Source organism: Penicillium cataractarum (genome assembly GCF_028827025.1).
Source record: "Penicillium cataractarum strain IBT 29864 chromosome Unknown utg000005l, whole genome shotgun sequence".
Taxonomy (NCBI): Eukaryota; Fungi; Ascomycota; class Eurotiomycetes; order Eurotiales; family Aspergillaceae; genus Penicillium; species Penicillium cataractarum.
Window position 1 is genome coordinate 1474675 of NW_026622741.1, and position 25234 is coordinate 1499908.

Here is a 25234-nt window from a genome sequence, read left to right on the forward strand (position 1 = left end):
TAAATAACTAGGTATAGAGATACTATCTCCTATCTAGTTATTCTATTTCTCTTTTCTCTTATTTAGTTCTTACTTTACTCTTATTCTACTCTTATATCGAGAACTAAGGGGGTATATTAATATATAGATATTATAGGGTTATATAACGAAGGATCTACTTATATAACCCCTCTCTATATCTAGATCTTCTCTATAAGATCTATTAGATTAATCCTTAACGATCTTATATTAAATTATATACTCGTATTAAATTACCTACCTAGGTAGGAGACTATCTAATACTCTAATACTCTTTAATTTCTTATATAATCTTTTACTATATTTCCTAACTAAATTAAATTAAGTTTATTATCCTTTATAATCTCTCTTCTAGATCAGTAGTACTATTCTATAATCGTGGTACTTCTCCTTTATAGAAGTACGTACGACCGATAGACTTATAACTATGTATTTAGATACTACGTTGAGTATTTTCTACCACGACTTTATGGTCACCGCCTAGAGTCCGACACTATCTTATATAAAATTCTAAAATATAACTATCGTTATTAGATTTTTTATCGTATATCTACTTATCTAGTAGAATAGATATATCCTTTAGTAAATACGGAACTAAAACTATTATATTAGAAGTAGTAATCTTTTCTAATTAGACCTTTTTAGCTTATAACTAATAGTCTATAAAATCGGATCTTATTACTTCCTTATAACTATTAAGGATCTTAATTATAGCTATATAAATACTCTTAGCTATACTATATACTACCCCTTTACTAATAATACTATTCTTAATCATAATTATTAAAGGGTCTAGGACTATTAGACCTTTTATAGGATACCTTATTATACTAGGACCTAAGTTAACTAGCTTTCTTTCTCTTACTAACTATCTCGGTTAAGGTTATTACTAGGTAAATTAAAGTAGTTCTAGTTCTAAGGGTTATTTAATAGATTTTAAATAGGATACTAGCTAGTTAACTTATTACGGAGAAGGTTATATAATTATAATTAGGTCTACTAAAGATTCTTCTTAAATAAAAGGATCATAACTTAGTATAGAAGAACTTCTTAGAAAAGTACCTAGTATATATAGTATTTAAATTAGTATCTTAGGTAGTCTACTTAGTATAACTAATAATAGTTAGGAAAAATCCTTAATATTAGGAATTAGTATATCCGGGTTTAGTGAACTTACTATACTTCTGAATAATCTTTTCGCTAGTGTATTTAGTAATAATCCTTAAAGCGTATATAGTTAAATTAGTACTAATTAAGGTTCTAGAACTAGTAGAATCCTTTAGAAAGGTAGATATTCGGGTATAAAAGAGATATCTAATATATTTTAATTTTTAGAGAAAGAAGATTAAGAAGATTATAAATCTTAAAATAATGAATTAGGTTATAATCTTATTATTAGTAATATAATTAGATATAGTCGTCTAAAGTAGTAAAGCCTTTAATTTCGCTTATTTTAGTATTATTAGTTATATTAATTTAGCTAGGTTTAGTATTACCGTTAACTAATTTATTAAATTAGATTTAATCCTCTAGTAATAATCGGTATATTTAGTAAAACTTCCTTATATACTATAATCTCTAGTACTATTATTTCTAGAATAACTTTATTAGGTATATTTAAATATAATTAGTCTTCCTTAGTTCTCTAAATTATTAATTAACGACGTTCGCGAGGTTTATAGATCTCTTCTATAATTAGTCATTTAACTAGTTTTAGTAAATAACGTATTAATAATAGTTCTTCCTAAAATACGATATCTTAGCGAAGGACGATCTATTTCTTTAAAGGATTATAGATTCTATAGATATAGCTATTATTACCCTCGTATCCTATAAGATAACTAATCTATATACGAGATACTATCTTTTTTTATCTTATATCCTTTACTCTTTAGGTATATATATATAGGCTTTAGAGTACTATACTCGTAGGAAACCTAGGTTAATTAGACTAGCCTTACGAAGATCTAGTATATTATTCTACTTTTCTATTAGAGATTTAGTTTATCTAGGTCGTCGAATTCGATTTAAAACGTAAACTATTACTATTATAGCTTCTAGCTAGAGAAAGGTAGGCGCTTCGGGTACCGAAATTATTAAAGTTCTTATACCCTAAATTATAATATAACCTAAGGATTCGGCTATACCGTTTTAGTTATATATCGCGGGTAATGAAATTATAACAAGGGTACCCTTTACCTTAATCTATTTAATAAAGCGTATAAAATCTCGGTTACTATCCGTACGAATTTTAATTAGCTAGTAATAGGTAATATTATAGATCTAAGTTACCTAATAGATTAAAACGTTAGAAGTATCGCTCTTTACCCTAATAGGAATTAACTAACGTCTACGAGTTACGTCGTTATATACTACTACTATATAGTCGGTACTATTAATTCCTATCGGTTTATATAGTTAAATATTTATATAAATAAATTTAAATAGTTATACGCTTCTAAGGGATATATAAGATAACGTAATTCCCGCCCGAGCGGATAACCCGGTCGAGCGGATAACTTCTTTAAAAATCGCGTCTTCCTATCTATTTACTAACTTTAACTATCTACTATACCACTAATTCGATCTAAATCGTAGTAAAAATCGACTAATTAGGAGGGTAAGATCTTATTAGCCCTTGATGATATCAAAAATAGCTAAATTAAATCTATCCACGTAGCTACTAAGCTATACAAAATTCCCTACGCTATACTCTATGCGTGCTCTTATGGCCGAGCGTCACGCGTTGATATACGCCTAAATAGCCATAAATTAACCTAATTAGAAGAGGATTCGCTTGTTAATTAGATTCTCTCTATGGATACGCGTGGAGTAGTCCCTAGACTATCTACTATAGGCCAGATGGCTAATATCCTACTGGCTACGCGCGGTAGCTACTCTCCGCCTACGGTCGGCAAGAATTAGCCATCAACCTTTATAAAACGACGCGAAGAGATTCGATCTCGCTTCTCTAGGCAATATGACTACTAGAGAGTACTAAACAAAGATCCGAAATCGATTTAGTAGTGGTTCGCGACCGTATAAAGTGTGATTGACGAGAACGGTATATAACTAGAGGATATTTACAACTTTGATGAGATAGGCTTTTCGATCCATATTCATGTTACTGGTCCATGGCCGCTATAATACTGTCTTTTCGCCTTGTCTCGCTATATTTGAGCGGACTTCACTCCTACATCCTCAGACCAAGAAGAAATGCTTAGTAGGAACGTTTTGCCGGTTGAAATCAACGAAAAAAAAAAAAAACTCAAACAGCTATGAATAATCAATGTTGAGTTGGTACATAGTTTGGCCAAAGTCCATCTTAAGGCCCTAATCGCTCGGTCATAGACATTCACCACAGATGACAATTTAGACTTTACCGAAAATCACAGCCGAAGCTCTCTAGATTTCTAAGCAAGATTCTTCCTGTAACCCCGCAAATACGTCAATGCGGGGCCCCAAACTACCAGGGGAGTCAATTGCAACCACTTATGCTCGGGTTACAGCTGATATACCTAGTGATGTATATTATTGCAAACGATATCTCTATAACCTCGTTAACAAAATCCTCTATGTATGCAACTTATACACCAGTAAAACCATCCGAATTCTTCAAAATCAAGAGTAATAATTAAAATGGACTATATCCATCCTCAGTTCAGCATAATTACGTAAAACTCCAATATCTTCAAGTAGAATCCTATGGTATTCTGTGAGCAGAATCGAAACAGGGTTGAAAAGTAGGATTGCATCCTAATTATTCAGCAGATTACCATTTCTCAAGCTAACATCGTCATAGTGAGATGCGGAGAATAATGGGAGAGTGTAAATGAAGCTGAGGTTGCGCTTCTGTATAACAAGGTCAAAAAATCAAATTTTGCAATATCACGGTGTCAACATGCTCTCTTACATCGGAACTCAAACATTTCCAATTGCATTAATCTCTAAGATCTTTTTTTCTCCTAACCATCATTACAAGTCGGCAAATGCCAGATAGTTTTTACAAAGCAGCAAGAATAGCGAGTAGTCCGGAGATACCAACTCCTGATAGCACAAGGTCAGCCTGAGCAGTCCGCGTAGCACCAGCTGATGTACTTGTAGCAACGGCTGATCCACCAGTCTTTGTAGCAGTTGTGGTTGTATAAATATTCGACACTGTTACCGTTGCGGATACCGTTGAAAGTGCGCTCTCAATAGAGGAAACAATAGCCGGCTCATTCGAAGTAATCGATGTAATTTCGGAGCTAAGTGATGATGCTTCCGATCCCGTCGCCGTGCTTACTTCACTTTCGATGGAGCTGATGAAAGAGGCTAGATCGGAAGAAATGCTGCTAAATTCCGTAGCTCCACTACCTGCAGCGCTTATCACTGCGCTCACAATAGAGCTGAAGTCGACTTGGGGATCACTTTGAGCAACAGATATGATGCCTAAGACATAAACCAGGTGTGCAACTTTCATTATGTGATAATTGCTCCGGAAACGTCTTGGATAGATAGGTACTGCGTTGCGAGTAATGTCTTATTTGTCTGTGAAGAGAAGTGTCGTGGTCCCGAATATTTTATACGATGATGGAACGCAGGGAAAAATAACGAACATATAAAAGGCATTTCGAGACAAGATAAGCACTAAGTGATGATCTCTATCAATCTTCTTGGGCCGTGTACTCCGTAGAACCCACCGTTCCACGGTCCAGGCCTTCGAGACACCGAGCCTATGACATCATCGAATTTTTCATGAACTACAGAAATCAGACGCTGCTAGGTCTCGACCATGTACAAATTCAGAGTCATGCCACAAGACAGAGTATCCGATGTACCGCAATATTGGCTAGATCCCAGAATGTACAGTTGCATAAGTAAAGTGGAGGCCTTCCTCGTCATGCGGACATCCAGCCATTGGGGAAATATGCAATCATGTGCTCTCCGAAGAAGGTATTATCAGAATATCATATAACATTTGTCGGCGAGGAATCTATATGTATGCTCTATGTATCGACATGTTCATACCTCAGATAGTTCTGGATCAGATAAGATACTGAGTATGACATATGAAGTACTAGAACATGCTAAGTCTCTAATCTAAGCCTTGGGCGTTGTAATATGAGGCTCTAATTATCACTATTACGGCATGTTTTGGGGGGTGAGCGGCTCGACAGTGTGAGCGGTTCGGCTATGAGATACGTCACCATCCACTTCAGCCAGAGATCCTTTATCATACTATCTGATAGCCTACACCGTCACTTCACAGCATTGTAATACCCAGCGAGCTTAGGGTGGGAAGGGAGCGTTTTACACAGTTCTTAGGATGAAGTCGACCCCACAGAATAGCATAAGGTGTTGTCGGAGCAAAGCTGTTCCGCTTGATTCCGACCGGGTGTGAATTACGGATGATTGTTCTTCCTACTTTCGAGACCACAATGTTGGCTAACGGTGGTTGAAGATAGCACAGTTAAGTACTGGAATGCCGTCGGGTCATCAGCTCCCGTACATCATGACATCATATATTAGTCATGACATCACAAAAGTTGTTTGAACTTCAGCGAAAGGCCTTATTTTAGGTGTTAGTTCCATTTGATAGAAACATTCTAATACTACAGTTCGAACGGAATAACACCGTTGGCACAGTATAAGCATATGCCTACTCCCCTGCATGTTTTGTCCGATATTGAAACTCCACTTCATGCAGCTGTCGATGCCGTCGGTACTTTCAACTGCAACAGTGTAGTAATACTGGTTGACATAATTTCTCAGAAAGTAACTAGTTTTATTTCTCCCTATACTCTAATATAGTATCATTCGCTGACGTATCGCCTCGTAGAAAGTCCAGGATTTGTTATGAACCTCACCAAAGTCACCAAGGGAAAACGACGGCTCCCCTCATGGCTCGATCATTTCAACAGTCAGGATCTGAAGGTATTGTTCCGCTGTTGGGCCGCCGCATGGGTTGCTGCATTGCTCATGTTCATCGGCCCTACGCTACACACAATTGGAACAGAGACATTCTTTACCTGCATTGTCCTCTTTATTCTTCCCCCCTCGGGTATTCTGCTTATCTTCATTCTTGGGGATCTTACTCTTCTTATTGGTATGAATCTTGCCTGGGCATGGGGAGTCATTGTCATGAAGGCAGCTCTAGCAGCTCGTTCCGCGTCAGAGACGCAGGCTCGAATAAACGCACTGCAACAGCAGGCGTCTATTCAGGCTAATGCCTCTGGCCAGAGTATTGCGAGCGAAACACATGTGCTCGTAACGAACGGGTTTATGCTAGATGCTCAAGTGACTGTGGTCTTTTTTGTCCTGATTTGTCTCTTCATCTATCTCATGGTAAGCAAAATATGGCCCTGGAGTCTTCTTAAATTGACAGTCAACTGAAAGCGTGACTCACTAGGCACGGCTGGGAGCAACTAACCCGAAATTTGTTCTACTGCAGATATACGCAATCATTATCTCAGATCTTTTTCTCACCCTTGGCCCATCCCAGCCCTCTTTCTACGGAACCCTCCCTATCTCTCTGATTAAACCAGCCGCCATTGGTGTCGGGCTTGGTGTTGCTGCATTCATACTATTTTTCCCCCAATCCACGACTCATGCCTTCTTTACTGCCTTTGAAGGGCTCCTTAAACTCGGAAAGCAGCCACTGATATTTACTATGTCCAGCCTAGACATTAATTCGGAAGAGCTGGATGTCCGGGTTCTACAAAAAGTGACAACAAAACTTGTCGCAGCACACAAAACAATGGAACTGGCGATTGCTTTCCTACCTCTGGACTGCTCTATAGGTCGCTGGAACGCCGACGATATCAAAAGTCTGAGATATCCAATACGTCAAACCATGATGTCGAGTTTATCACTACTTGAATACCATACTTCACGGCTCGTCGGACAAAAGAGGCTAAAAGACTTCCCAGTCACTCCTGGAGTAGAAAGCACACTAGATCATACAACGGAGCAGCTACCCGGCAAGATAGGTCGCTTTCAGTTGATGCAAAGTGCACAATTCGTCCAGGCACTGCGAAGTCCTGAGAGTGAAGCCATTCGGTCGGAGGCCGTTGAGGTGCTGCGACAGTCTATAACAGATATTCTCCCTGCCTGCCTAGATGCGATCACCGCCATCTCCGAGTGTATACGTGCACAAATGTCCGGAGGATGGATTTCTCGCTCCTTAGACGAAGAATATGACCGACTTTTATCGCGATGTCAGACATCACTAGAGGCACTTAAGTCGGCTCGTGCCGCATTCATGACTGAGACTACAGAGCGACTTCTCCAAATCCACGCAGACTTGTTTGACGAGACCGGCAATCTGCAGTATTTCAGCAACATTGCAATCCATCCCTTCCGAGGCGTCATGTTTGGGATGGTATTTGAGACACAGATACTGCTTGTGACTGATGCTTTGGTGAAACTTATGGAACGAATCATCCAGCTATGCCATGGACGGACGAGAGCGAAGTTTTGGTTCCCTAGTGGAATCAGATATGCAGCTGCGTGGGCTTTCAATGGAAATGTTGCAGCCCCAATTCCAAATCAATCGAATGTCGTGGATCCCAGCATTGTGGATGAGGCAGCTAAGGAATCCCAAAAACGCCTCCGAATCAGTCGTGGATATGGAGTCAAACGTCGAAGTGGACTGGCTAGATATATTATTGCCACAAAGCAGTGGTTGTTCAACCCCCATGGTTTATATGCTTTGAGAATGGTCATTCTTACAGTTGCCTTGGCGATTCCTGCAGTCATACCTTCTAGCGCAGGTTTCTACTATCGTGAGAAAGGTATCTGGGGCCTTATAATGGGTCAAACAACTTTGTTGGTCTACATGGCAGACTTTACCTTCTCCATGATCAGCCGAACCATCGGGACCGTTGTCGGAGGAGTTCTCGGACTGCTAATCTGGTATGTTGGTTCTGCTAATGGGCCAGGAAATACATATGGACTAGCTGCCATTTCGGCTGCTGTTCTAGCCTTTCTCATGTGGGGACGTTTGTTCTTCAACCCTGGTCTTCTGCAAGCCACGGTAATGGGCGCAGCAACATGCATTCTCATTGTCGGATACAGCTTTGATGACACGTAAGTATAGCTGATCTTCCTTTGTAAGCTCTAAATAGGCTCTGATATCACATTACCAGGCATATTGCGCAATATGGTAACCCAGGATTCGGCTATAACGTCTTCTGGCACCGCCTTGTCCTCGTATTAGTCGGCTTCGCAGCTGCTCTCATCGTTCAAGTATTGCCTTTTCCGCCATCTGCATCATACCATATATCCAAGACTTTATCGAATACTCTTCAGACCCTTTCAGATCACTACGCGCTTGTGCTCTCCTGCTGGAATCAATCGGACTGCAATATCGGTTTAGTTGCGGGGAAAGTCTCCATCGATGTCGATCAACTGCTCGCCTCGCTTGACGACTCCATTGCCATCTTACACCTCGAATTCTCCGGCTCGCCATTCAACAGTCAGAGCCTGGCTGAAATAAAATCAATATGTCAAGAGATGAACTGGGCCCTGGGGAGATTGCTTTTCCTCTCCGTTTCGTTACCGGTCGAGCTTCAAGACCGGTTCGCACACCTTACCGGCATTCTTGACCACCATCACATTGGAGATATCATGACTGTACTGAGCATGGTTGAGCAAGCGCTCAAAACCGGCAATGCTCCACCAGAGGTGCTTCCGACTCCTTTATTGAGCCGATGCCATGAATATTGGCAGAATAGTAGTTTGGAGATAATGCAGTACAGAGATCTGATCCGGGACAAAGATTATCGGAAGTTTTGTGTAGCGGTGAGCTCTTATTTAAAATTTCTGTCTGCAATTGATGATCTCGTGCTTGTTGTGAAGGGCAGTTTGGGAGAATGCCACATTATAAGCAAAGAGTCACCAGAGATCTTTTTGAGGGCCGATATGAGCATGGAGAATGGGTGAAGTGGTGGACTTGGGATATAGTAAGTCTTTTGCTTTGGTCTAGGATTGATTTTCCCACTAAGACGAAATCAAAGTACGGTAGTTTCTATAGGGGGTTTCTTAGAATAAGGAAAAAGCTTTGTCTGAATTCTCCCTCCTCCTCCCCTCCCTTTTCCCTTTTCAGCTGCGCTTCCCATGAAGTATTCAACCTTGTGAGTCCCATGAACCCCTGGTGTCTGAATAGGTATCTTTCAAGCGGGTATACATAGAAGCAGGATACTATAACGCAGTACGGTCTTGGATTTGCTATAGGTGTCTCCCGAAGACTCGTCCGTGAAAGGTTGCATGCTCGGAGTCTCCCTTTCTCTTTGGTTTAATGGCCTGAGTAGTCAGCCGTATACTGGGAGTCAGTCACCCAATAGAAACTTGATGTGTCCCACTTCTATCTCGGATATTTTACTGAGAAACAAATCTGGGAGGTAAAGTGGTGACGTCACGAGGCCGTTGCCCTTGTAGGAAGGCGTATCACCCTACTATGAATGAAGGACCGGGGAAGAGGTACTCCAGCGGCTATGACCTAGGTCACTTAATGTTAGATAATCATTTTCCAACCTTGCCTTGGAACACCGCCAACACTAGTCACATCATGTGGCCTCGGCCCAGTACATTAGATTATTACGTCGCTGGTCGTTCCCTACGTATGCGGTCGCCTGCGTGAGATGGTAAGTGGTCGAAAGATACGATGCCAGGGTCAATAGATCGTTATGGGGATGTTGCTGCCTCGATGACGAGGAATCGGTCAAGAACAAGGCGAGTCGTCACCTCACTTTCACATTTCGGGTCTTTCTCTAACGGTTAGCAGTCGCTGGTGGGCTGTCTCGACGGGGTTTCCTGTTCTTGCGGTATGACTGATATGCCTTGTTGAACCAAGTTAACACACCGCTGATGAACAGGGAGGGTGCCTTCTGCTCTATGGCTATTATGTTCAACATCTGCTCGCTAGTAAACGCATGGCAGCAGAGTGTCTCAGCGGATGGGTCAATAGTTGAGCTACAAACACCCGGCTGGTAACTGTTGCTTATAGTACCAGTTCCAGTTAGATATTAACGCGTTTTCAGGGCCGCTGGGCTTAAAGCAACTTCTTTGGCTCTATCTACAGCCGCTTATATGACATTCATACTTACGATGATTCTCCACGTCGACTCAATCACAGGATTCATGGTGACGGTAATCAGTTGGCTCGCCTCGGCTATTATCCTGTTCAGCCTCGTCGGCGTTGAGGTCCAACGGCATCGGCAATCCCAAGGCCACCAAACTTTCGTATATACTGAGAACTTTTTCGCCGGGATTATATCCGCCAGTCTCTATTTTCTGATAGCAGTCCTACTCTCAATCTACATGGTCAGCTTGAAAGTGTCCCCGGTCGGTTCAGCAGATAGGCGAAAGATTGAATGTACAAGCATCGTACTCCGGGTCATCACTTTTACCATTCTGCTTCTCGGCGGAGCCGCCGTATATAGCACCATTGAAGGCTGGCCGTTGATAACTGCTCTCTACTTTACTGATTACACCCTCCTGACCATCGGTCTTGGGAATATAGTGCCCCAGACTCATCTAGGGCGCAGTCTGCTGTTTCCTTATGCCGCTGCAGGGATCACGAGCTTAGGTTTTCTCATCACTGCTACGGCGTCCTTTACGGATCAGATGAGGGAGATGAAGCTCCGGTGGAAGATCGAGGAAGCTCGAAGGCAGATCAATAACGCAGATTCAGAGAAGACTGCCGATGGTCTCCTAGGAGCTGAACGAGCCCAATCACAAATCGCTCCAGTCAAAAGTTGTATCCTCAACGGTGAAGAAATTCTCATGATACATAAAGTCAAATCAACATTCTACAGAAGAAGGAGATGGGCCGAGCTCGGGTTCTTCTTAGCTGCATGGTTTGTCCTGTGGCTCGTCAGTGCCGGTGTTTTTTGCCGTTCCGAGAAGGAAAACAACTGGACCTATTTTGTGGCTCTGTATTTCACCTACACATCCCTCACGACGATCGGCTATGGGGATTATTTCCCCACAAGCAATTTTGCCAAGGTCTTTTTCATTTTCTGGTCATTACTGGCCATTCCAATTCTCACCAATCTGGTTACGGCCATAGGGCGTGTGCTTCATATATGGCTGTTGTTCTGCTCTGGCTGGATATGGCGGCATATTCTTCGCAGGGGGCGCCCCGAGGAGCATCATGACCACGAGTATGTCTGTCGCTCCTTGCATTCATCGGACTTGATTGCTACGAACAAATTCCCGAAACCGAAGCCACGAGATTCACGTCTTAATATTGAGAGTCAGGCCCGGGGACAATTAGAGACCAGGCAAGACTCGCTATCTGCGCAGGATACCTGTTATAAACGAAGTGACTTGGGCGAAGACGAACAACACCGGATTATACGCTGGAGAACTTCGACTTACTATCGGCTGTTGCTCTTAGAAGAGATTAGAAACCTCATTTCCTTGACGAGTGTTGAATCTCTTGAACATCAGGAAGAGCTCTGCTGCACATGGTCTAGGATCATCCCTCTGCTACAGGCCAAGGGCGATACTGGTAGCCTGTCTGAGGTCACGCCACTATTCTCATCTACGAAGTCTGAACATACGATGATGGGAATGCTGAAGAATGCCAAGAATAATCAATCGGAGAGGAATGCTGAGATCTCATGGATGCTAAATCTGCTAGTGGAGAAGCTTTCTTCAGACTTGCGGAAGGAGCTTTCTGAGACGATTGATTGAGCATCCATTTGTGACACTCGACTTGATTCTTCCTACAATCAGGGATGCGCGGGTCGAGGCCTTTCACCACGTATATGGCAGAGTATAGCATGTAGGTTATCCAACGCTTGTGCACTGGGATCAAGGTAAGTCATTGAACAAATTCCCACTCCGACTTGTTATCTGGACTTTCAGTCTCGTACGGAGCGAGGGTAGTAATAAGATTAATCTTAAATCCGATTCACACCACCAGGGATTTAATAAAACTCTTAAATAGCGGATCCTGGTTATCGTAGGAGAGAGTCGAAATTTGCGGGGAGATTACTAAGTAAACTTAAGGGGCACGAAGTATTTTCAGACGACGTAGACAAAAAGAAACATGACTAGACTGGGGTTCGATCCTAGGACCTTATCGGTGTTAACGACACGTGATGTGATAATTAGGGGGTATCGATGGAAAAGTTATGGTTGTGCATGCTCTTTTATCCCGATACCGTGGCATTCTCGCCCGTTACCGTGCTTTTTCTTTCCATCGTGGTATTTATACCCCCCTATCCACGGCGACCCACGCCTTACTGTATCGGGCCTCTACTTACTTTCTCTATATCCCTAGTCTAGCATAGTATACCGGCGGCTCCATCATAAGCCTACGACGTGGGTTCGCGAGATGGAGTATATAAAGAGGGGCCCTATAGCCTACTCGTCGGCTTTACCCTTTAATCACGTTCTTCGCTCACGCCTACTATAGCGATCATTAATCTTCTATGGCTCCCCTTAAGGGTAACGTCACGGGCCAGTGCCCGATATAGGTCACGTGTATCACGAGACCTTAGTATGTTGACGCGGAGAGCCTTCTAATTAGCTAATTAGCTACTTTTAACCTTATATAGGTAGTTAAGACGATTTAGTTAGTAGAGCTTATTATTTTAGCTTATCCTAATTACGTAGGATTTAATAATTCTTTAATTAGTTAGATGGGATAAAGGTAGTACGTAGTTTCACTATAGCTTTATATACTAATAGACTATTAACGATTTAACGTCCTTCTAGTATAAGAGAAGATCGAATACCCTATTTAAGAGATTTAATTAATCGAAGATATCGAAGGTAGTCTAATCTTAACGATTCGTATTTACTTAGGTAGTATCTTATAGATAGCTAGTTAATTAGATATAAGATCGGTAAGCCTAATTAGCTATTTAGAAAGATTAGATATATAGGTATTAATAGGTCTTCTAATTATATTAGATATCTGTCGGACTCTATGCGGTGACCATAAAGTCGTGGTTATACACACAAGACGATAGTGTGCATAAGGATTGGTAAATACTCAATATAGTGTCTGAATACACGGTTATGAGTCTATCGGTCGTGCGCACTTCTATGAAGGAGAAGTACCACGATTGTGGAAGAGTACCACTGATCTAGAAGAGAGATCAAAAGGAATGATAAACTTGATTCAATTTAACTAGGAAACATAGCAGTATTTATATCACAAGAAACATAGCAAAGGATCACATGATAAATCAACAGAATCAGAGTGTTGAGAGTCTCTTGCTTAGGTAGGCAATCATATGCGAGATCGTTGAGGATCAATCTGTTAGATCTTTATAGAAGAAGATCTATATGTAGAGAGGGGTTATATGAGTGGGTCCTTCGTCATGTGACCCCACAACATCCACATGTTGACAATATCTATAGTTTAATTAGTTCTTAGGGTAGGGTAGACGGAGTAGCTTAGTCCGGATCAGCGTATTTCTATAGATCGTGTATAATTATATAGTCTTTAACCGTAGTAATCTAAGGAACCTAGTATACGTAAGATTTTAATAGGTAGTTAAGCTAGGTAGCTTATAGAGTAGTTAAATCTATCGCTTCTATATAAGAAGTAAAGTAAGAGTGAGAGTAAAGTAAGAGAAGATTAATTAAATAGTTAGAGCAGAGACGTCGGGCTTATAACTATTAGACTTTGGGTAGTAACTATAAAGTCGTGATTATATATATAAGAAGATAGTATATATAAGGATAAATACTTAATATAGTATCTAAATATACGGTTATAAGTCTATCGGTCGTACGTACTTCTAAGAAGGAGAAGAAGTACCACGATTATAGAAGAGTACTACCGATCTAGAAGAGAGATTAAAAGGGATAATAAACTTAATTTAATATAACTAAGAAATATAGTAAAAGATTATATAAAATAATAAGAAAGTAGAGTGTTAAATAGTCTCCTACCTAGGTTAGGTAATTCAATACGAGTATATAATTTAATATAAGATCGTTAAAAATTAATCTGATAGGTTTCACGTAGGAAAATAATGATATAGTTTATCGGAAGGAAAAGGGCTTAGTAAGTAGTCATATAACTAACTATATAACGTAATTCCCGCCCGTCCCGAATACCCGCCCGTTCCGAACATCCTCTCTAAAATCGCGTCTCCCTACCTATCTAGCTAATTTAACTACCTACTATAACACTAATTCGCCCTAAATCTCGGCAGAAACTAGCTAATCAAGAGGGCAAGATCCTATTAGCTCTTAGTAATCTTCAAAATAGCCGAATTAAATCTCTACGCGTAGCAGCGAAGCTATACGAAATACCGCTTACTACACTACACGACCGCGTCCACGGCTAATTATCTCGCGTTAATTCTCGCCTATCGGGCTATAAACTAACCTAATTCGAAGAGGATTCGCTTACTAAATAGATAATCTCTAACTATAGATTCACGTGGAGTAGTGCCTAGGCTATCTATAGTACGAGAAATAGCTAATATCCTACTAGCTACGCGTGGAAACTAATCACTAACTACCGTTAGTAAGAATTAGCTATTAACCTTCGTTAACCGTCGCCCCGAGCTTCGTACACGCTTCTCGCGAAGATATAATTACTAAAGAGCCCTAAACGAAGACCCAAAATCGATTTAGTAGTGGTTCGCGACTATATAAAGTATAATTAACGAGAACGGTATATAACTAGAGGATATCTATAACTTTAATAAGATAGGCTTTATAATAGGCCTTATATCTTCGTAGAAGGTAGTTATAAGAGCTAAATACTATAGTCGGAGGTCTCTTCTATAACTAGGAAATCGCGAATAGGTTACTACGATCGAAGTAATCTACGTAGATAGCTATTTACTACCGCTATATATAGTCTTTAAAGGTAAAGTAGCTATTATAGGATAGTTTAACGAAAATCTACCGAAAGACTAGCGAATCGAGGTCTTTACTAATAGTTAGACTATCTATAAGATTAGCCTATACTAGTTATAAAAGATCTTTATACTATACACGAATTCGCGCGTACGAGATCGGTTTTAGCTATTAATTCTTAATAATTATAGTAGCTACCTTATACCCTAATTCGACCGAATCTATATAGAAAACGATATTATACCTCTTTATATATCTACGTATTTATCGTATCTACTATAATTACTAGATATTAGGTATTTTATAGTAATTAAGCGCGTATATAGTCACTTTATTAGCGATCTTACGCGTAGAGGATATAACTATATCGATAAGCACGATTTCTTAGTAGATTACTAGCGCGCCTAGCTAGAAGCGTTCTAATTAACTAATCCTACTATTAAAAATAGCTTCGTAGCTAGCGGTCTAGTACTAACGTAATCCACGGCCGACCGGATCACACGGCCGACCGGATCACCCCTTCTAAATTCGCGTCTTTCTACCAACCTGATTAATTCAACCACCTACCATGCCACCAATTCGCAGTGAATCTAGCCATAAATTGGCCAACCAAGAGGGCAAGATCCTATTGGCCCTTTCTGATTTAAAAGAGGGCCGTATCTCTTCTATCCGCGCAGCAGCAAAGCTATATGAGATACCCTACACTACCCTACATGCGCGCGCCGATGGCCGAGTCTCACGCGTTGATAAGCGCCCATCTGGTCATAAATTGACCCAAACCGAAGAGGATGCGCTTGCTGAGTGGATATTATCTATGGATTCACGTGGAGCAGCGCCTAGACCGGCTACTGTGGGAGAAATGGCTAATATCCTACTTGCTACGCGCGGTAGTAACCCTCCGCCTACTGTTGGTGTTAATTGGCCATCAAGCTTATTAAACGCCGCGATGAGCTTCGGTCTCGCTTCTCGCGAAGATACGATTACCAAAGAGCCCTAAACGAAGATCCGAAATCGATTCGGCAGTGGTTTACGACCGTACAGCGCACAATCGATGAGAAGGGTATACAACCGGAGGATATCTACAACTTTGATGAGACAGGCTTTGCAATGGGCCTTATATCTTCGCAGAAAGTAGTTACAAGAGCTGAATACTACGGTCGGAGGTCTCTTCTACAACCAGGAAATCGCGAATGGGTTACTGCGATCGAAGCAATCTGCGCAGATGGCTATTCACTACCGCCATGTATAGTCTTTAAAGGCAAAGTGGCTATTGCAGGATGGTTTAACGAAAATCTACCGAAAGACTGGCGAATCGAGGTCTCTGCCAACGGTTGGACTACCCATGAGATTGGCCTACGCTGGTTACAAAAGATCTTTATACCATATACGAATTCGCGCGTACGAGGTCGGTTTCGGCTATTGATTCTTGATGGTCATGGTAGCCACCTTACACCCCAATTCGACCGAATCTGCACAGAAAACGATATTATACCTCTTTGTATGCCTGCGCATTCATCGCATCTACTACAACCACTAGATGTTGGGTGTTTTGCAGTGGTTAAGCGCGCGTACGGTCGCTTCGTTAGCGATCTTGCGCGTAGAGGATATAACCATATCGACAAGCACGATTTCTTAGTGGATTACCAGCACGCGCGGCTAGAAACGTTCCAATCAACCAATCCCACTATCAAAAACAGCTTCGCAGCTAGCGGTCTAGTACCATTAGATGCTGAGAGAGTGCTTAACAAGCTTAATATCTCTCTACGAACTCCAACACCACCAAACAGCCGGCCAAGCAGCAGATCTAGCGAATTCACACCACAAACGCCTAGAACCGCTACTCAGCTATTTAAGCAAGCTTCTATGTTGAAAGATCTACTAAAACGGCGGTCAAATAGCCCTCCGAGCCCATCAAAAGAGATCCTAGACCAGATGATCAAGGGGTTCCAGCTCGCGCTTCACAGCGGTGCACTACTGGCAGAGGATAACGCGAATTTGCGCATAGCGAATGAGAAGATGGTCAAAAAGCGGAATCGGTCAACTAAGAAGATACCCTGCGAAGAGGGTTTAACCATTGAAGAGGCTATACAGCTAGCTACGCAGCTAAACCAGCCAGAGGAAGATGATGGGGTAGATTCGCATGCAGAGGTCGAATTGCCTAGTCAGCCAACTAGGCCAGCAGCTAGGGCTCCGCCTAGGTGTAGTGGATGCAGGGAGATTGGCCACAGGATTAATGTATGTAAAAATCGCTATATCTAGTTGAATTGATAGGTGTTGGTTGAGATAATCGATTTTGAAGTATCCCCATGGGGGTAGGTGATCCGGTCGGCCGTGTGATCCGGTCGGCCGTGGATTACGTTATTAGAGAGTGCTTAATAAGCTTAATATCTCTCTACGAACTCTAATACTACTAAATAGCTAGCTAAGTAGTAAATCTAGCTAATTTATACTATAAACGCCTAGAACCGCCGCTTAGCTATTTAAGTAAGCTTCTATATTAAAAGATTAACTAAAACGGCGGTTAAATAGCCCTCCGAGCCTATTAAAAGAGATCCTAGACTAGATAATTAAGGGATTCTAGCTCGCGCTTTATAGCGGTACAGTACTAGTAGAGGATAACGCGAATTTATGTATAGTAAATAAGAAGATAGTTAAAAAGCGTAATCGGTTAACTAAGAAGATACCCTACGAAGAGGGTTTAACTATTAAAGAGGCTATATAGCTAGCTACGTAGCTAAACTAGCTAGAGGAAGGTAATAGGGTAGATTCGTATATAGAGGTTAAATTACCTAGTTAGCTAATTAGGCCTATAGCTAGGGCTCCGCCTAGGTGTAGTGGATATAGGGAGATTAGTTATAGGATTAATATATATAAAAATTGCTATATCTAGTTTAATTAATAGGTACTAGTTAAGATAGGCGATCTTGAATTTTTTTAATGGAGAGGATGTTCGGAACGGGCGGGAATTACGTTAATATCATAATATTAATAGCTACCTTATAGATAATATAAGTTCCTAAGCTAATTAATATTCTAAGATTTATTTATTAATTTATGTTATGTCTTAGGATAGCTACATAACCCTTCTATAGTCTAAAGGCTCGTTATTATACCGGGATACCGTCGGCTATGCTAATAGCTTAGATCTAGCTACCCTACTACGAGACTGCTTTATCGGGCTTATAATATAGACCTAGCTTAGCTACCCTAAAGATTTTACGCGACGATAATAAATATAGTTATTATATATACTAGCTAATTTTTATTACGCGAGTCTAGGCGAGGTAAAAGGGTAAACTATATAGAGATAAATTAACGCCCTAAGTCTAGCCGATATCCTATATCTAGCTTACGTCCCGTCTAGCCGGCCTCTTAACTATTCTAGTGGTTATAGGAATTATTAAGCTATTTAAGGTTATTCCTTTATACCTCCGGTTACTATTAGTGCTATAGCTAACCGTGCTAGGAATCAAAACCACAGTCTATTAGTCTTAGTACGTGATACTTAATATATTATAGGCGTCACGCTAGGAAAAATGATCTTATTAATAGTAACGCTAGCCATAGCGCTTACTACTTTAGAATCTAAATTTCCTAACTCCCGAATTTTCCTAGCTCTGGTTTTCCTTACTCTAATCTAAATCCTTACGGAACCCTAGGGAATTAAGTACCTAGGAAGTAGTATTCTTCGATAATATCTCTACTCCTCGTGATAAATAACTATAAAGTATTAGATTAGAGCCTTAATAGAGTCTTATGTTTTATATATAACGGAAGTTAAAGCGAAGAGGTAAACTAGTAAGCTATGTTCGAGGTATATATTATCGGACTCTAGGCGGTAACCATAAAGTCGTGGTTATATATATAAGACGATAGTATATATAAGGATTAGTAAATACTTAATATAGTATCTGAATATACGGTTATAAGTCTATCGGTCGTGCGCACTAGTAGAAGTACCACGATTATGGAAGAGTACTACCGATCTAGAAGAGAGATTAAAAGGGATAATAAACTTAATTTAATTTAGTTAGGAAATATAGTAGTATTTATATCTTAGAAATATAGTAAAAGATTATATAAGAAAGTAAAGAGTATTAGAGTATTAGATAGTCTCCTACCTAGGTAGATAATTTAGTGCGAGTATATAATTTAATATAAGATCGTTAAGGATTAATCTGATAGATCTTATAGAGAAGATCTAGACGTAGAGAGGGATTATATAAGTAGGTCCTTCGTTATATAACCCTATAATATCTATATATTAATATATCCTCTTAGTTCTCGATATAAGAGTAGAATAAGAGTAAAGTAAGAACTAAATAAGAGAAAAGAGAGATAGAATAACTAGATAGGAGATAGTATCTCTATACCTAGTTATCTAATAAAATCGTTATACTTCTACCTAGATAGGTACTTAGTAAGACTATTTACGGGTATTGTGAGTAGGCTATGAAATGATTAGCGTATAGGAAGCTTATAGGTATACTGAACCTTCGTGTATAGCTATATGATATAGCTATATAGGATAGTATAGGTAGGTAGGTGAAATGGATAGTTGCCTAAATAGGTAAGTGAAGTGGTACACAGATTAAAAGAATAAATTAAGACTTAGGATTTAAAACTGTTTAATAGGAATTCACGGTCCTTTTTATAATTTAAAAAACGGGATAGTCTGGCAGATTTATCTGATTCTACTAGATTCTATATGACCTAGTTTAATCATATGATACCTAGTCTTGAGATCTTCTAGAAGTATATTAGGAGTTCTGTTTAGACCGGTCCTTATAGGGTAATCTCTATCTATATTAATACTCCCCTGTAATCTATATATAGTTAGATATATAGATTAGTAGGTAGTAGATAGATAGATTAGCTTTTCTTAGTAGGAGTATCAATCTCTACTAGATTAGCTAGTTTCATGAATTCTTTAAATAGGACTTTATTAACATTTTTTGTTAATAGATCAGCCAGTTGATGTTTTGTATTTATATAGGTTAATTTAACCTTAGCTTCTTGAATAGCTTCTCGTATATAGTGATATTGGATATTAATATGTTTAGATCTCTTATGGAATTCAGGGTTTTGACCTAGTTTGATAGCTGATTTATTATCTACTAATATAGTAGGTATATTAGGTATATAACCTAGGTCTAGGTTCTTATTTAGATAGTTCAATATATTAGATAGATAGATAGCTTCTTTAATAGCTTCTTTTATAGCTATATATTCAGCTTCGCAGCTACTTAGTGCTACTGACTTTTGAAGCATTGAATTCCATGAGATAGGGTTATTTAGACCTATATCATTAGATAGGCTAAATAGGTATCCGGTAGTAGATCTTCTACCGTCTAGATCACCTGCCCAATCAGCATCAGAATATCCTTTTATAGATAGGTTATCTCCCTAACAGTTATATAGTAGACCTATATTCGGTCTATATAGTAGATATCGCCATATCTTTAGTAGAGCGTTTATATGGTCTTGGCTAGGATTAGCCATATAACGTGCATAGTAGTTAACAGGGAACACGATATCTATCCTAGTCTTTAAACTAGCGAATAGTAAAGAACCTATTTCTTGTTGGTATTTAGTCACTATCTCTTTATTAGATAGATTAGGGTTCTTTCTTAATCGGATACCTGGTTCCCCTGGTAGTTTAATAGGTGTATATTCACCTATTATATTATATTTAGTTAATAGTTTATCTATATAGTCCTTTTGATCTATATAGATAGATTTAGATAGGTAGTCTATCGATATAGAATTACCTAGGAAGGTTGATACCTCTCCTAGTTCTTCTAGTTTAATAGATTTACTAAATTGCTTAGTAATCTCTTTTATATAGTGCTTATCCTTATGTATAACTAGGATATCATTAACGTGCACTATTAATATAGCTTTAGATTGTTTATTTAGATATACTCCTTCATCATAAGGTAGTATATAGAATCCTAGGCTATTAGCTATCTTAGTGAAGTATTGATACCATAGTCTAGGCGATTGTTTTAGACCATATAGGGCCTTTTTTAGATAACAACATTTATCCTTATAGATAGGATTAGTATATAGACCCTTAGGTAGGATAGTATAGATATCGGTATCGATATCTGCGTGTACGAATGCGTTTTTAACATCGTATTGCATAATATACTATCCTTTATTAACTGCCATAATCAATATAAGATGCTAGGTTTCTGTCCTAGCGGTAGTAGAAAAGGTCTCTAGGAAATCTATACCTAGTTTCTGGTAAAATCCTTGTATAATCTATCTAGCTTTATACCTAATAGTCTTATCACTGTTAGTTATATAGTTAGGCTTAATAGATTGTAGGTTCTTAATAGGTTTCTTTTTAAATACCCACCTACCCTTAATAGGTATAGTATTAGGTGGTATATCTATAATTTCATAGGTATTTTGAGCTAATAGCTCGTTATTCTCGTCTAAACAAGCTTGGTACTATTGTTTATTTTCATTTGATTTCATAGCTTCTTCAAAAGTATTAGGTTCAGATAGTGTAGAAGTAGATAGTATATAATCTATCTTCTTATTATATAAATTTTTTAGTTGATTAGACATAGTAGTTTGATTAATAGTATATAGATAGTCTCTATCTATATTAGATAGATAGTCCTTATCTATATTAGATAGATAGGTCTTATCCTTATTAGCTATATTAGCTAATTTGATAGTAGTTATAGAGCTCTTTTGTATAGGAATCTGAACCTCTACCTTATGAGAAGGACATGCATCAATTTGAATCTGAGATTTAGGGTTTGAATATAGGCTTATAGCCCTAGACCCTAGAGACCTAGACCCTAGAGACCTAGACCCTATAGACCTAGATCCTAGGTCTTTAGGTTTAGTAGTATCTAGAAATTTTCCTTCTAGTATTACTACATCTCTAGTCCAGATAGTCTTTCTTAATTTGATATCATATAGTTTGTAGTGCCTATAATCACTATAGCCTACTAGTATAGCTAGGTTCTTCCTAGGTTCTAGCTTAGTAATTTTCTGATTTGTATGATAGTAGGCTATAGATCCCCATATTTTTATATGGTTTAATATAGGTGGTTTTCCCTTATAGAGTTTATAGGGTGTTTTATAATCTAGTGCGCTATGTGGTGTACGATTATATATATAGGCAGTGGCTAGTAGGGCTTCGCCCTATAGGTTTTGACTAGCCTTAGAATATATTAATAAGCTTCTTAGCTTGTTTAATATTGTAAGGTTAATACGTTTAGCCAGACCGTTTGGCTCTTTAGTATAGGTAGGTGTATAGGCGTGTATTATACTATACTTCTTTATATAGATATCAAATTGCCTATTAGTATATTCAGTACCATTATCGGTAAAGATTTCTTTGATAGTAGTATTAGTCTGATTTTCAGATAGATTCTTATATTCTTTAAAGAGATCTAAGACTTCTGTCTTTGATCTTATTAGATTAATAGATAGATATCTTGATTTCTTATCTATAAAGGTTATATAGTAGGTATAACCATTATAGGTCCTAGGGGTTATAGGTCCTCCTAGATCGGTATGGATTCTTTCGCCTACTTTATAATTAGTGGTAGTATAGGGTCTTTTATTGATAGACCTATTATATTTAGATAGTAGGTATACTTCATAGATATCTTCTATATAACTAGATATCTCTTCTTTGGATATAGATATATCTATCTGTTCTAGTATTTTATGTAATGAATTTAGGCCTAGGTGAGCTAGACGTTTATGCTATAGTTTAATAGTAGCTATCTTACTAATTTTGTTATCAGTTTATATAGATTGTATAGCTAGGTGTCTTTCTAGACCCTTAGGGCAAAGAACGTCGACCTTAGTCTTATATAGACCATCTTGCTTAGTAGCAGTAAATATAGTAGTCCTACTAGGTAGGTTAGATAGATTTAGATCTTTAGGTCTATATATACTAGGATTAGTATATATATCCTTAGTATATATATAGGCCTTATCTTTATAGAAGGTAGATACCATATTACCTAGGCGATGAGTGCTTAGGATATTAATACCTAGTTCTGGCATATATAGTATATTATTTAATATATAGATATAGCTAGTATTAGAACGTAGAACTATGATTCCTTTATAGTTTACTTCTATAGCTTTTGCTTTACCCCATATAACAGATTTCTTAGTAGGCCAATACTTATAGTAATATTCCAATTTATATATAGCACTAATAGTGGTAGCAGTATCGATTATAAAATCAGTAGATAGGATAGATTGATGAATAAGTAATTTATCAATCTCATCCTTTCTAATAGTTTTTGAAAGGTTTTGGTTATATATACTATCATAAGGATTAGTATAGTTAACTGCTTTTGCCAGTGGGGTATTAAATACCTTAGGTGTTCCAAGGTCAATATCCATATCAAAATCATTGATAGATAGGTTATCTAGGTTATCTAGACTATCCTGGGTATCTAGCTGGTTAACTACCTGGCTAGACTGTTTAGATTGACTAGATAGACTAGATTGATCAACCTGATTAGATTGACTACTAGTATTAGATTCTGAATCTAATATAGTGGTAATTATAGCCTTCTGTTTCTTTTGTGCTTTAAGCGATAGTTCCGATTTTGGATAGGCTTGTTTAGGTAAGGTTTTGCCTAATTGATTAGGCTGCTATTTAAATGGTCTCTTTTCTGGGTATAGGAACCAGCAATCAGCTGTCCTATGTGTAGTTGTCATATAATGACCACAGAAAGGACCATCGAAAGGTCTTCTTTTATAGGCCTTAGTAACCCTAGGTCTATTAGACCTAGTAGGCCTAGTAGGTCCTATAGACCTATTAAATCCTATAGATCTATTAAGTCGTACAGACCTATTAGACCTAATAGGTTTTCGTCGTTGATATATATTAAGATATATATCTTCATGGCCTAGGTAGTGCCCTCTAGCCTCATCAATTAGGCTAGCGAATAGCGTATCTATAGTATAGCTATTAGGGTCTTTCCTAAGCGATTGTGAGATAGTTTGGATAAAGCTATAATAGCTTTTATCTAAACTATTAAGTACCCAGGCTATCACTACCTGTTCTGGTAGGGTTATACCCTTTGCCGATAGGTCTTCCACTAGATATTTAACCCTATTAACATAGTCTTCTATAGTAGAGAACTCAGAAGACGTAGTATTAAATAGGTCTTTTAGGGTTAGGTATTCAGTAGTAAAACCCTTAGGGTTATATAGCCTTTCGAGGGTGTTCCATGCCTTATAGGCTATCTCTTCTGTTTTGATGAATAGTAATGGGCCTTTATCACAGTTTAGCTTTATATAAGCTATTGCCTGACGATTATTATCGTCTTTGATAGGCTTCTGCGATAGAAGTGCATCAGATATACCATCTTTGGTATATAGGGCTTTGATTCGTAGGGCCCATTCGATGTAATTGATAGAACCCTTTAGGGATTCTATATAGATCTTGCTCATTGAAGAGCTCATAGATTCCTATAGATATCTATATATAGATAGGATATATATAGATAGATAGGTGGTATCTATATATAGGTAGTATATATAGATATATATAGTATAGGAATCCTCTTGAATATAGGATTTATATCAATAGGTATCAAAAAAGATAATTCGGATATACGGATATATAGTCCGGGTATACGGATATATCTTCGGTGATAACTCGGATATAACTCGGTAATAGTGACTTCCTAAATAGGAAGGTAGATTAGGGTCGTAGTAGATTGTCCGAGGTATATATAATATGTATAAAGCACTCGGGCTCATAACCTGTGAGTAGGCTATGAAATGATTAGCGTATAGGAAGCTTATAGGTATACTGAACCTTCGTGTATAGCTATATGATATAGCTATATAGGATAGTATAGGTAGGTAGGTGAAATGGATAGTTGCCTAAATAGGTAAGTGAAGTGGTACACAGATTAAAAGAATAAATTAAGACTTAGGATTTAAAACTGTTTAATAGGAATTCACGGTCCTTTTTATAATTTAAAAAACGGGATAGTCTGGCAGATTTATCTGATTCTACTAGATTCTATATGACCTAGTTTAATCATATGATACCTAGTCTTGAGATCTTCTAGAAGTATATTAGGAGTTCTGTTTAGACCGGTCCTTATAGGGTAATCTCTATCTATATTAATAGGTATATTAGTAGTTTTAACCTATTAGATAGATAGGCGCTTTACTTATATCTCTTAACGAATCTATAGGTAGTTAATATCTATATAACGAAGTTTAGTCTAAAAGACTAATTTCTCGTGATTTAATAGATTAACGGTTTACTTATTATTATAATTTAATACTTCTAGTTAGTTAGTATTAAATTCGATAAATAAGAAGAGGCGTTTAACCTAGTATAGCTATTTAGCTACGTATAAGATAGCTAGTAATTTAGCTT

The 25234-nt window shown here is 38.5% G+C and overlaps 3 protein-coding genes across 3 annotated transcripts; 2 read left to right on the forward strand and 1 right to left on the reverse strand.

The window, feature by feature from the left end:
• Positions 1 to 4021: 4021 nt before the first annotated feature.
• Positions 4022 to 4480, reverse strand: N7496_006217 (uncharacterized protein; the record flags this gene model as incomplete). Its single annotated transcript, XM_056699146.1, has 1 exon — positions 4022 to 4480. The coding sequence occupies one exon, from the start codon at positions 4478 to 4480 to the stop codon at positions 4022 to 4024; it is 459 nt and encodes a 152-aa protein (XP_056554559.1).
• Positions 4481 to 5655: 1175 nt separating this feature from the next.
• On the forward strand, positions 5656 to 8943 carry N7496_006218 (uncharacterized protein; the record flags this gene model as incomplete). Its single annotated transcript, XM_056699147.1, has 4 exons — positions 5656 to 5722; positions 5840 to 6345; positions 6410 to 8088; positions 8148 to 8943. The coding sequence occupies 4 exons, from the start codon at positions 5656 to 5658 to the stop codon at positions 8941 to 8943; spliced, it is 3048 nt and encodes a 1015-aa protein (XP_056554560.1).
• Positions 8944 to 9568: 625 nt separating this feature from the next.
• N7496_006219 (potassium channel family protein) lies at positions 9569 to 11700 on the forward strand (the record flags this gene model as incomplete). Its single annotated transcript, XM_056699148.1, has 4 exons — positions 9569 to 9620; positions 9785 to 9824; positions 9876 to 9989; positions 10041 to 11700. The coding sequence occupies 4 exons, from the start codon at positions 9569 to 9571 to the stop codon at positions 11698 to 11700; spliced, it is 1866 nt and encodes a 621-aa protein (XP_056554561.1).
• Between the last annotated feature and the right edge of the window lie 13534 nt (positions 11701 to 25234).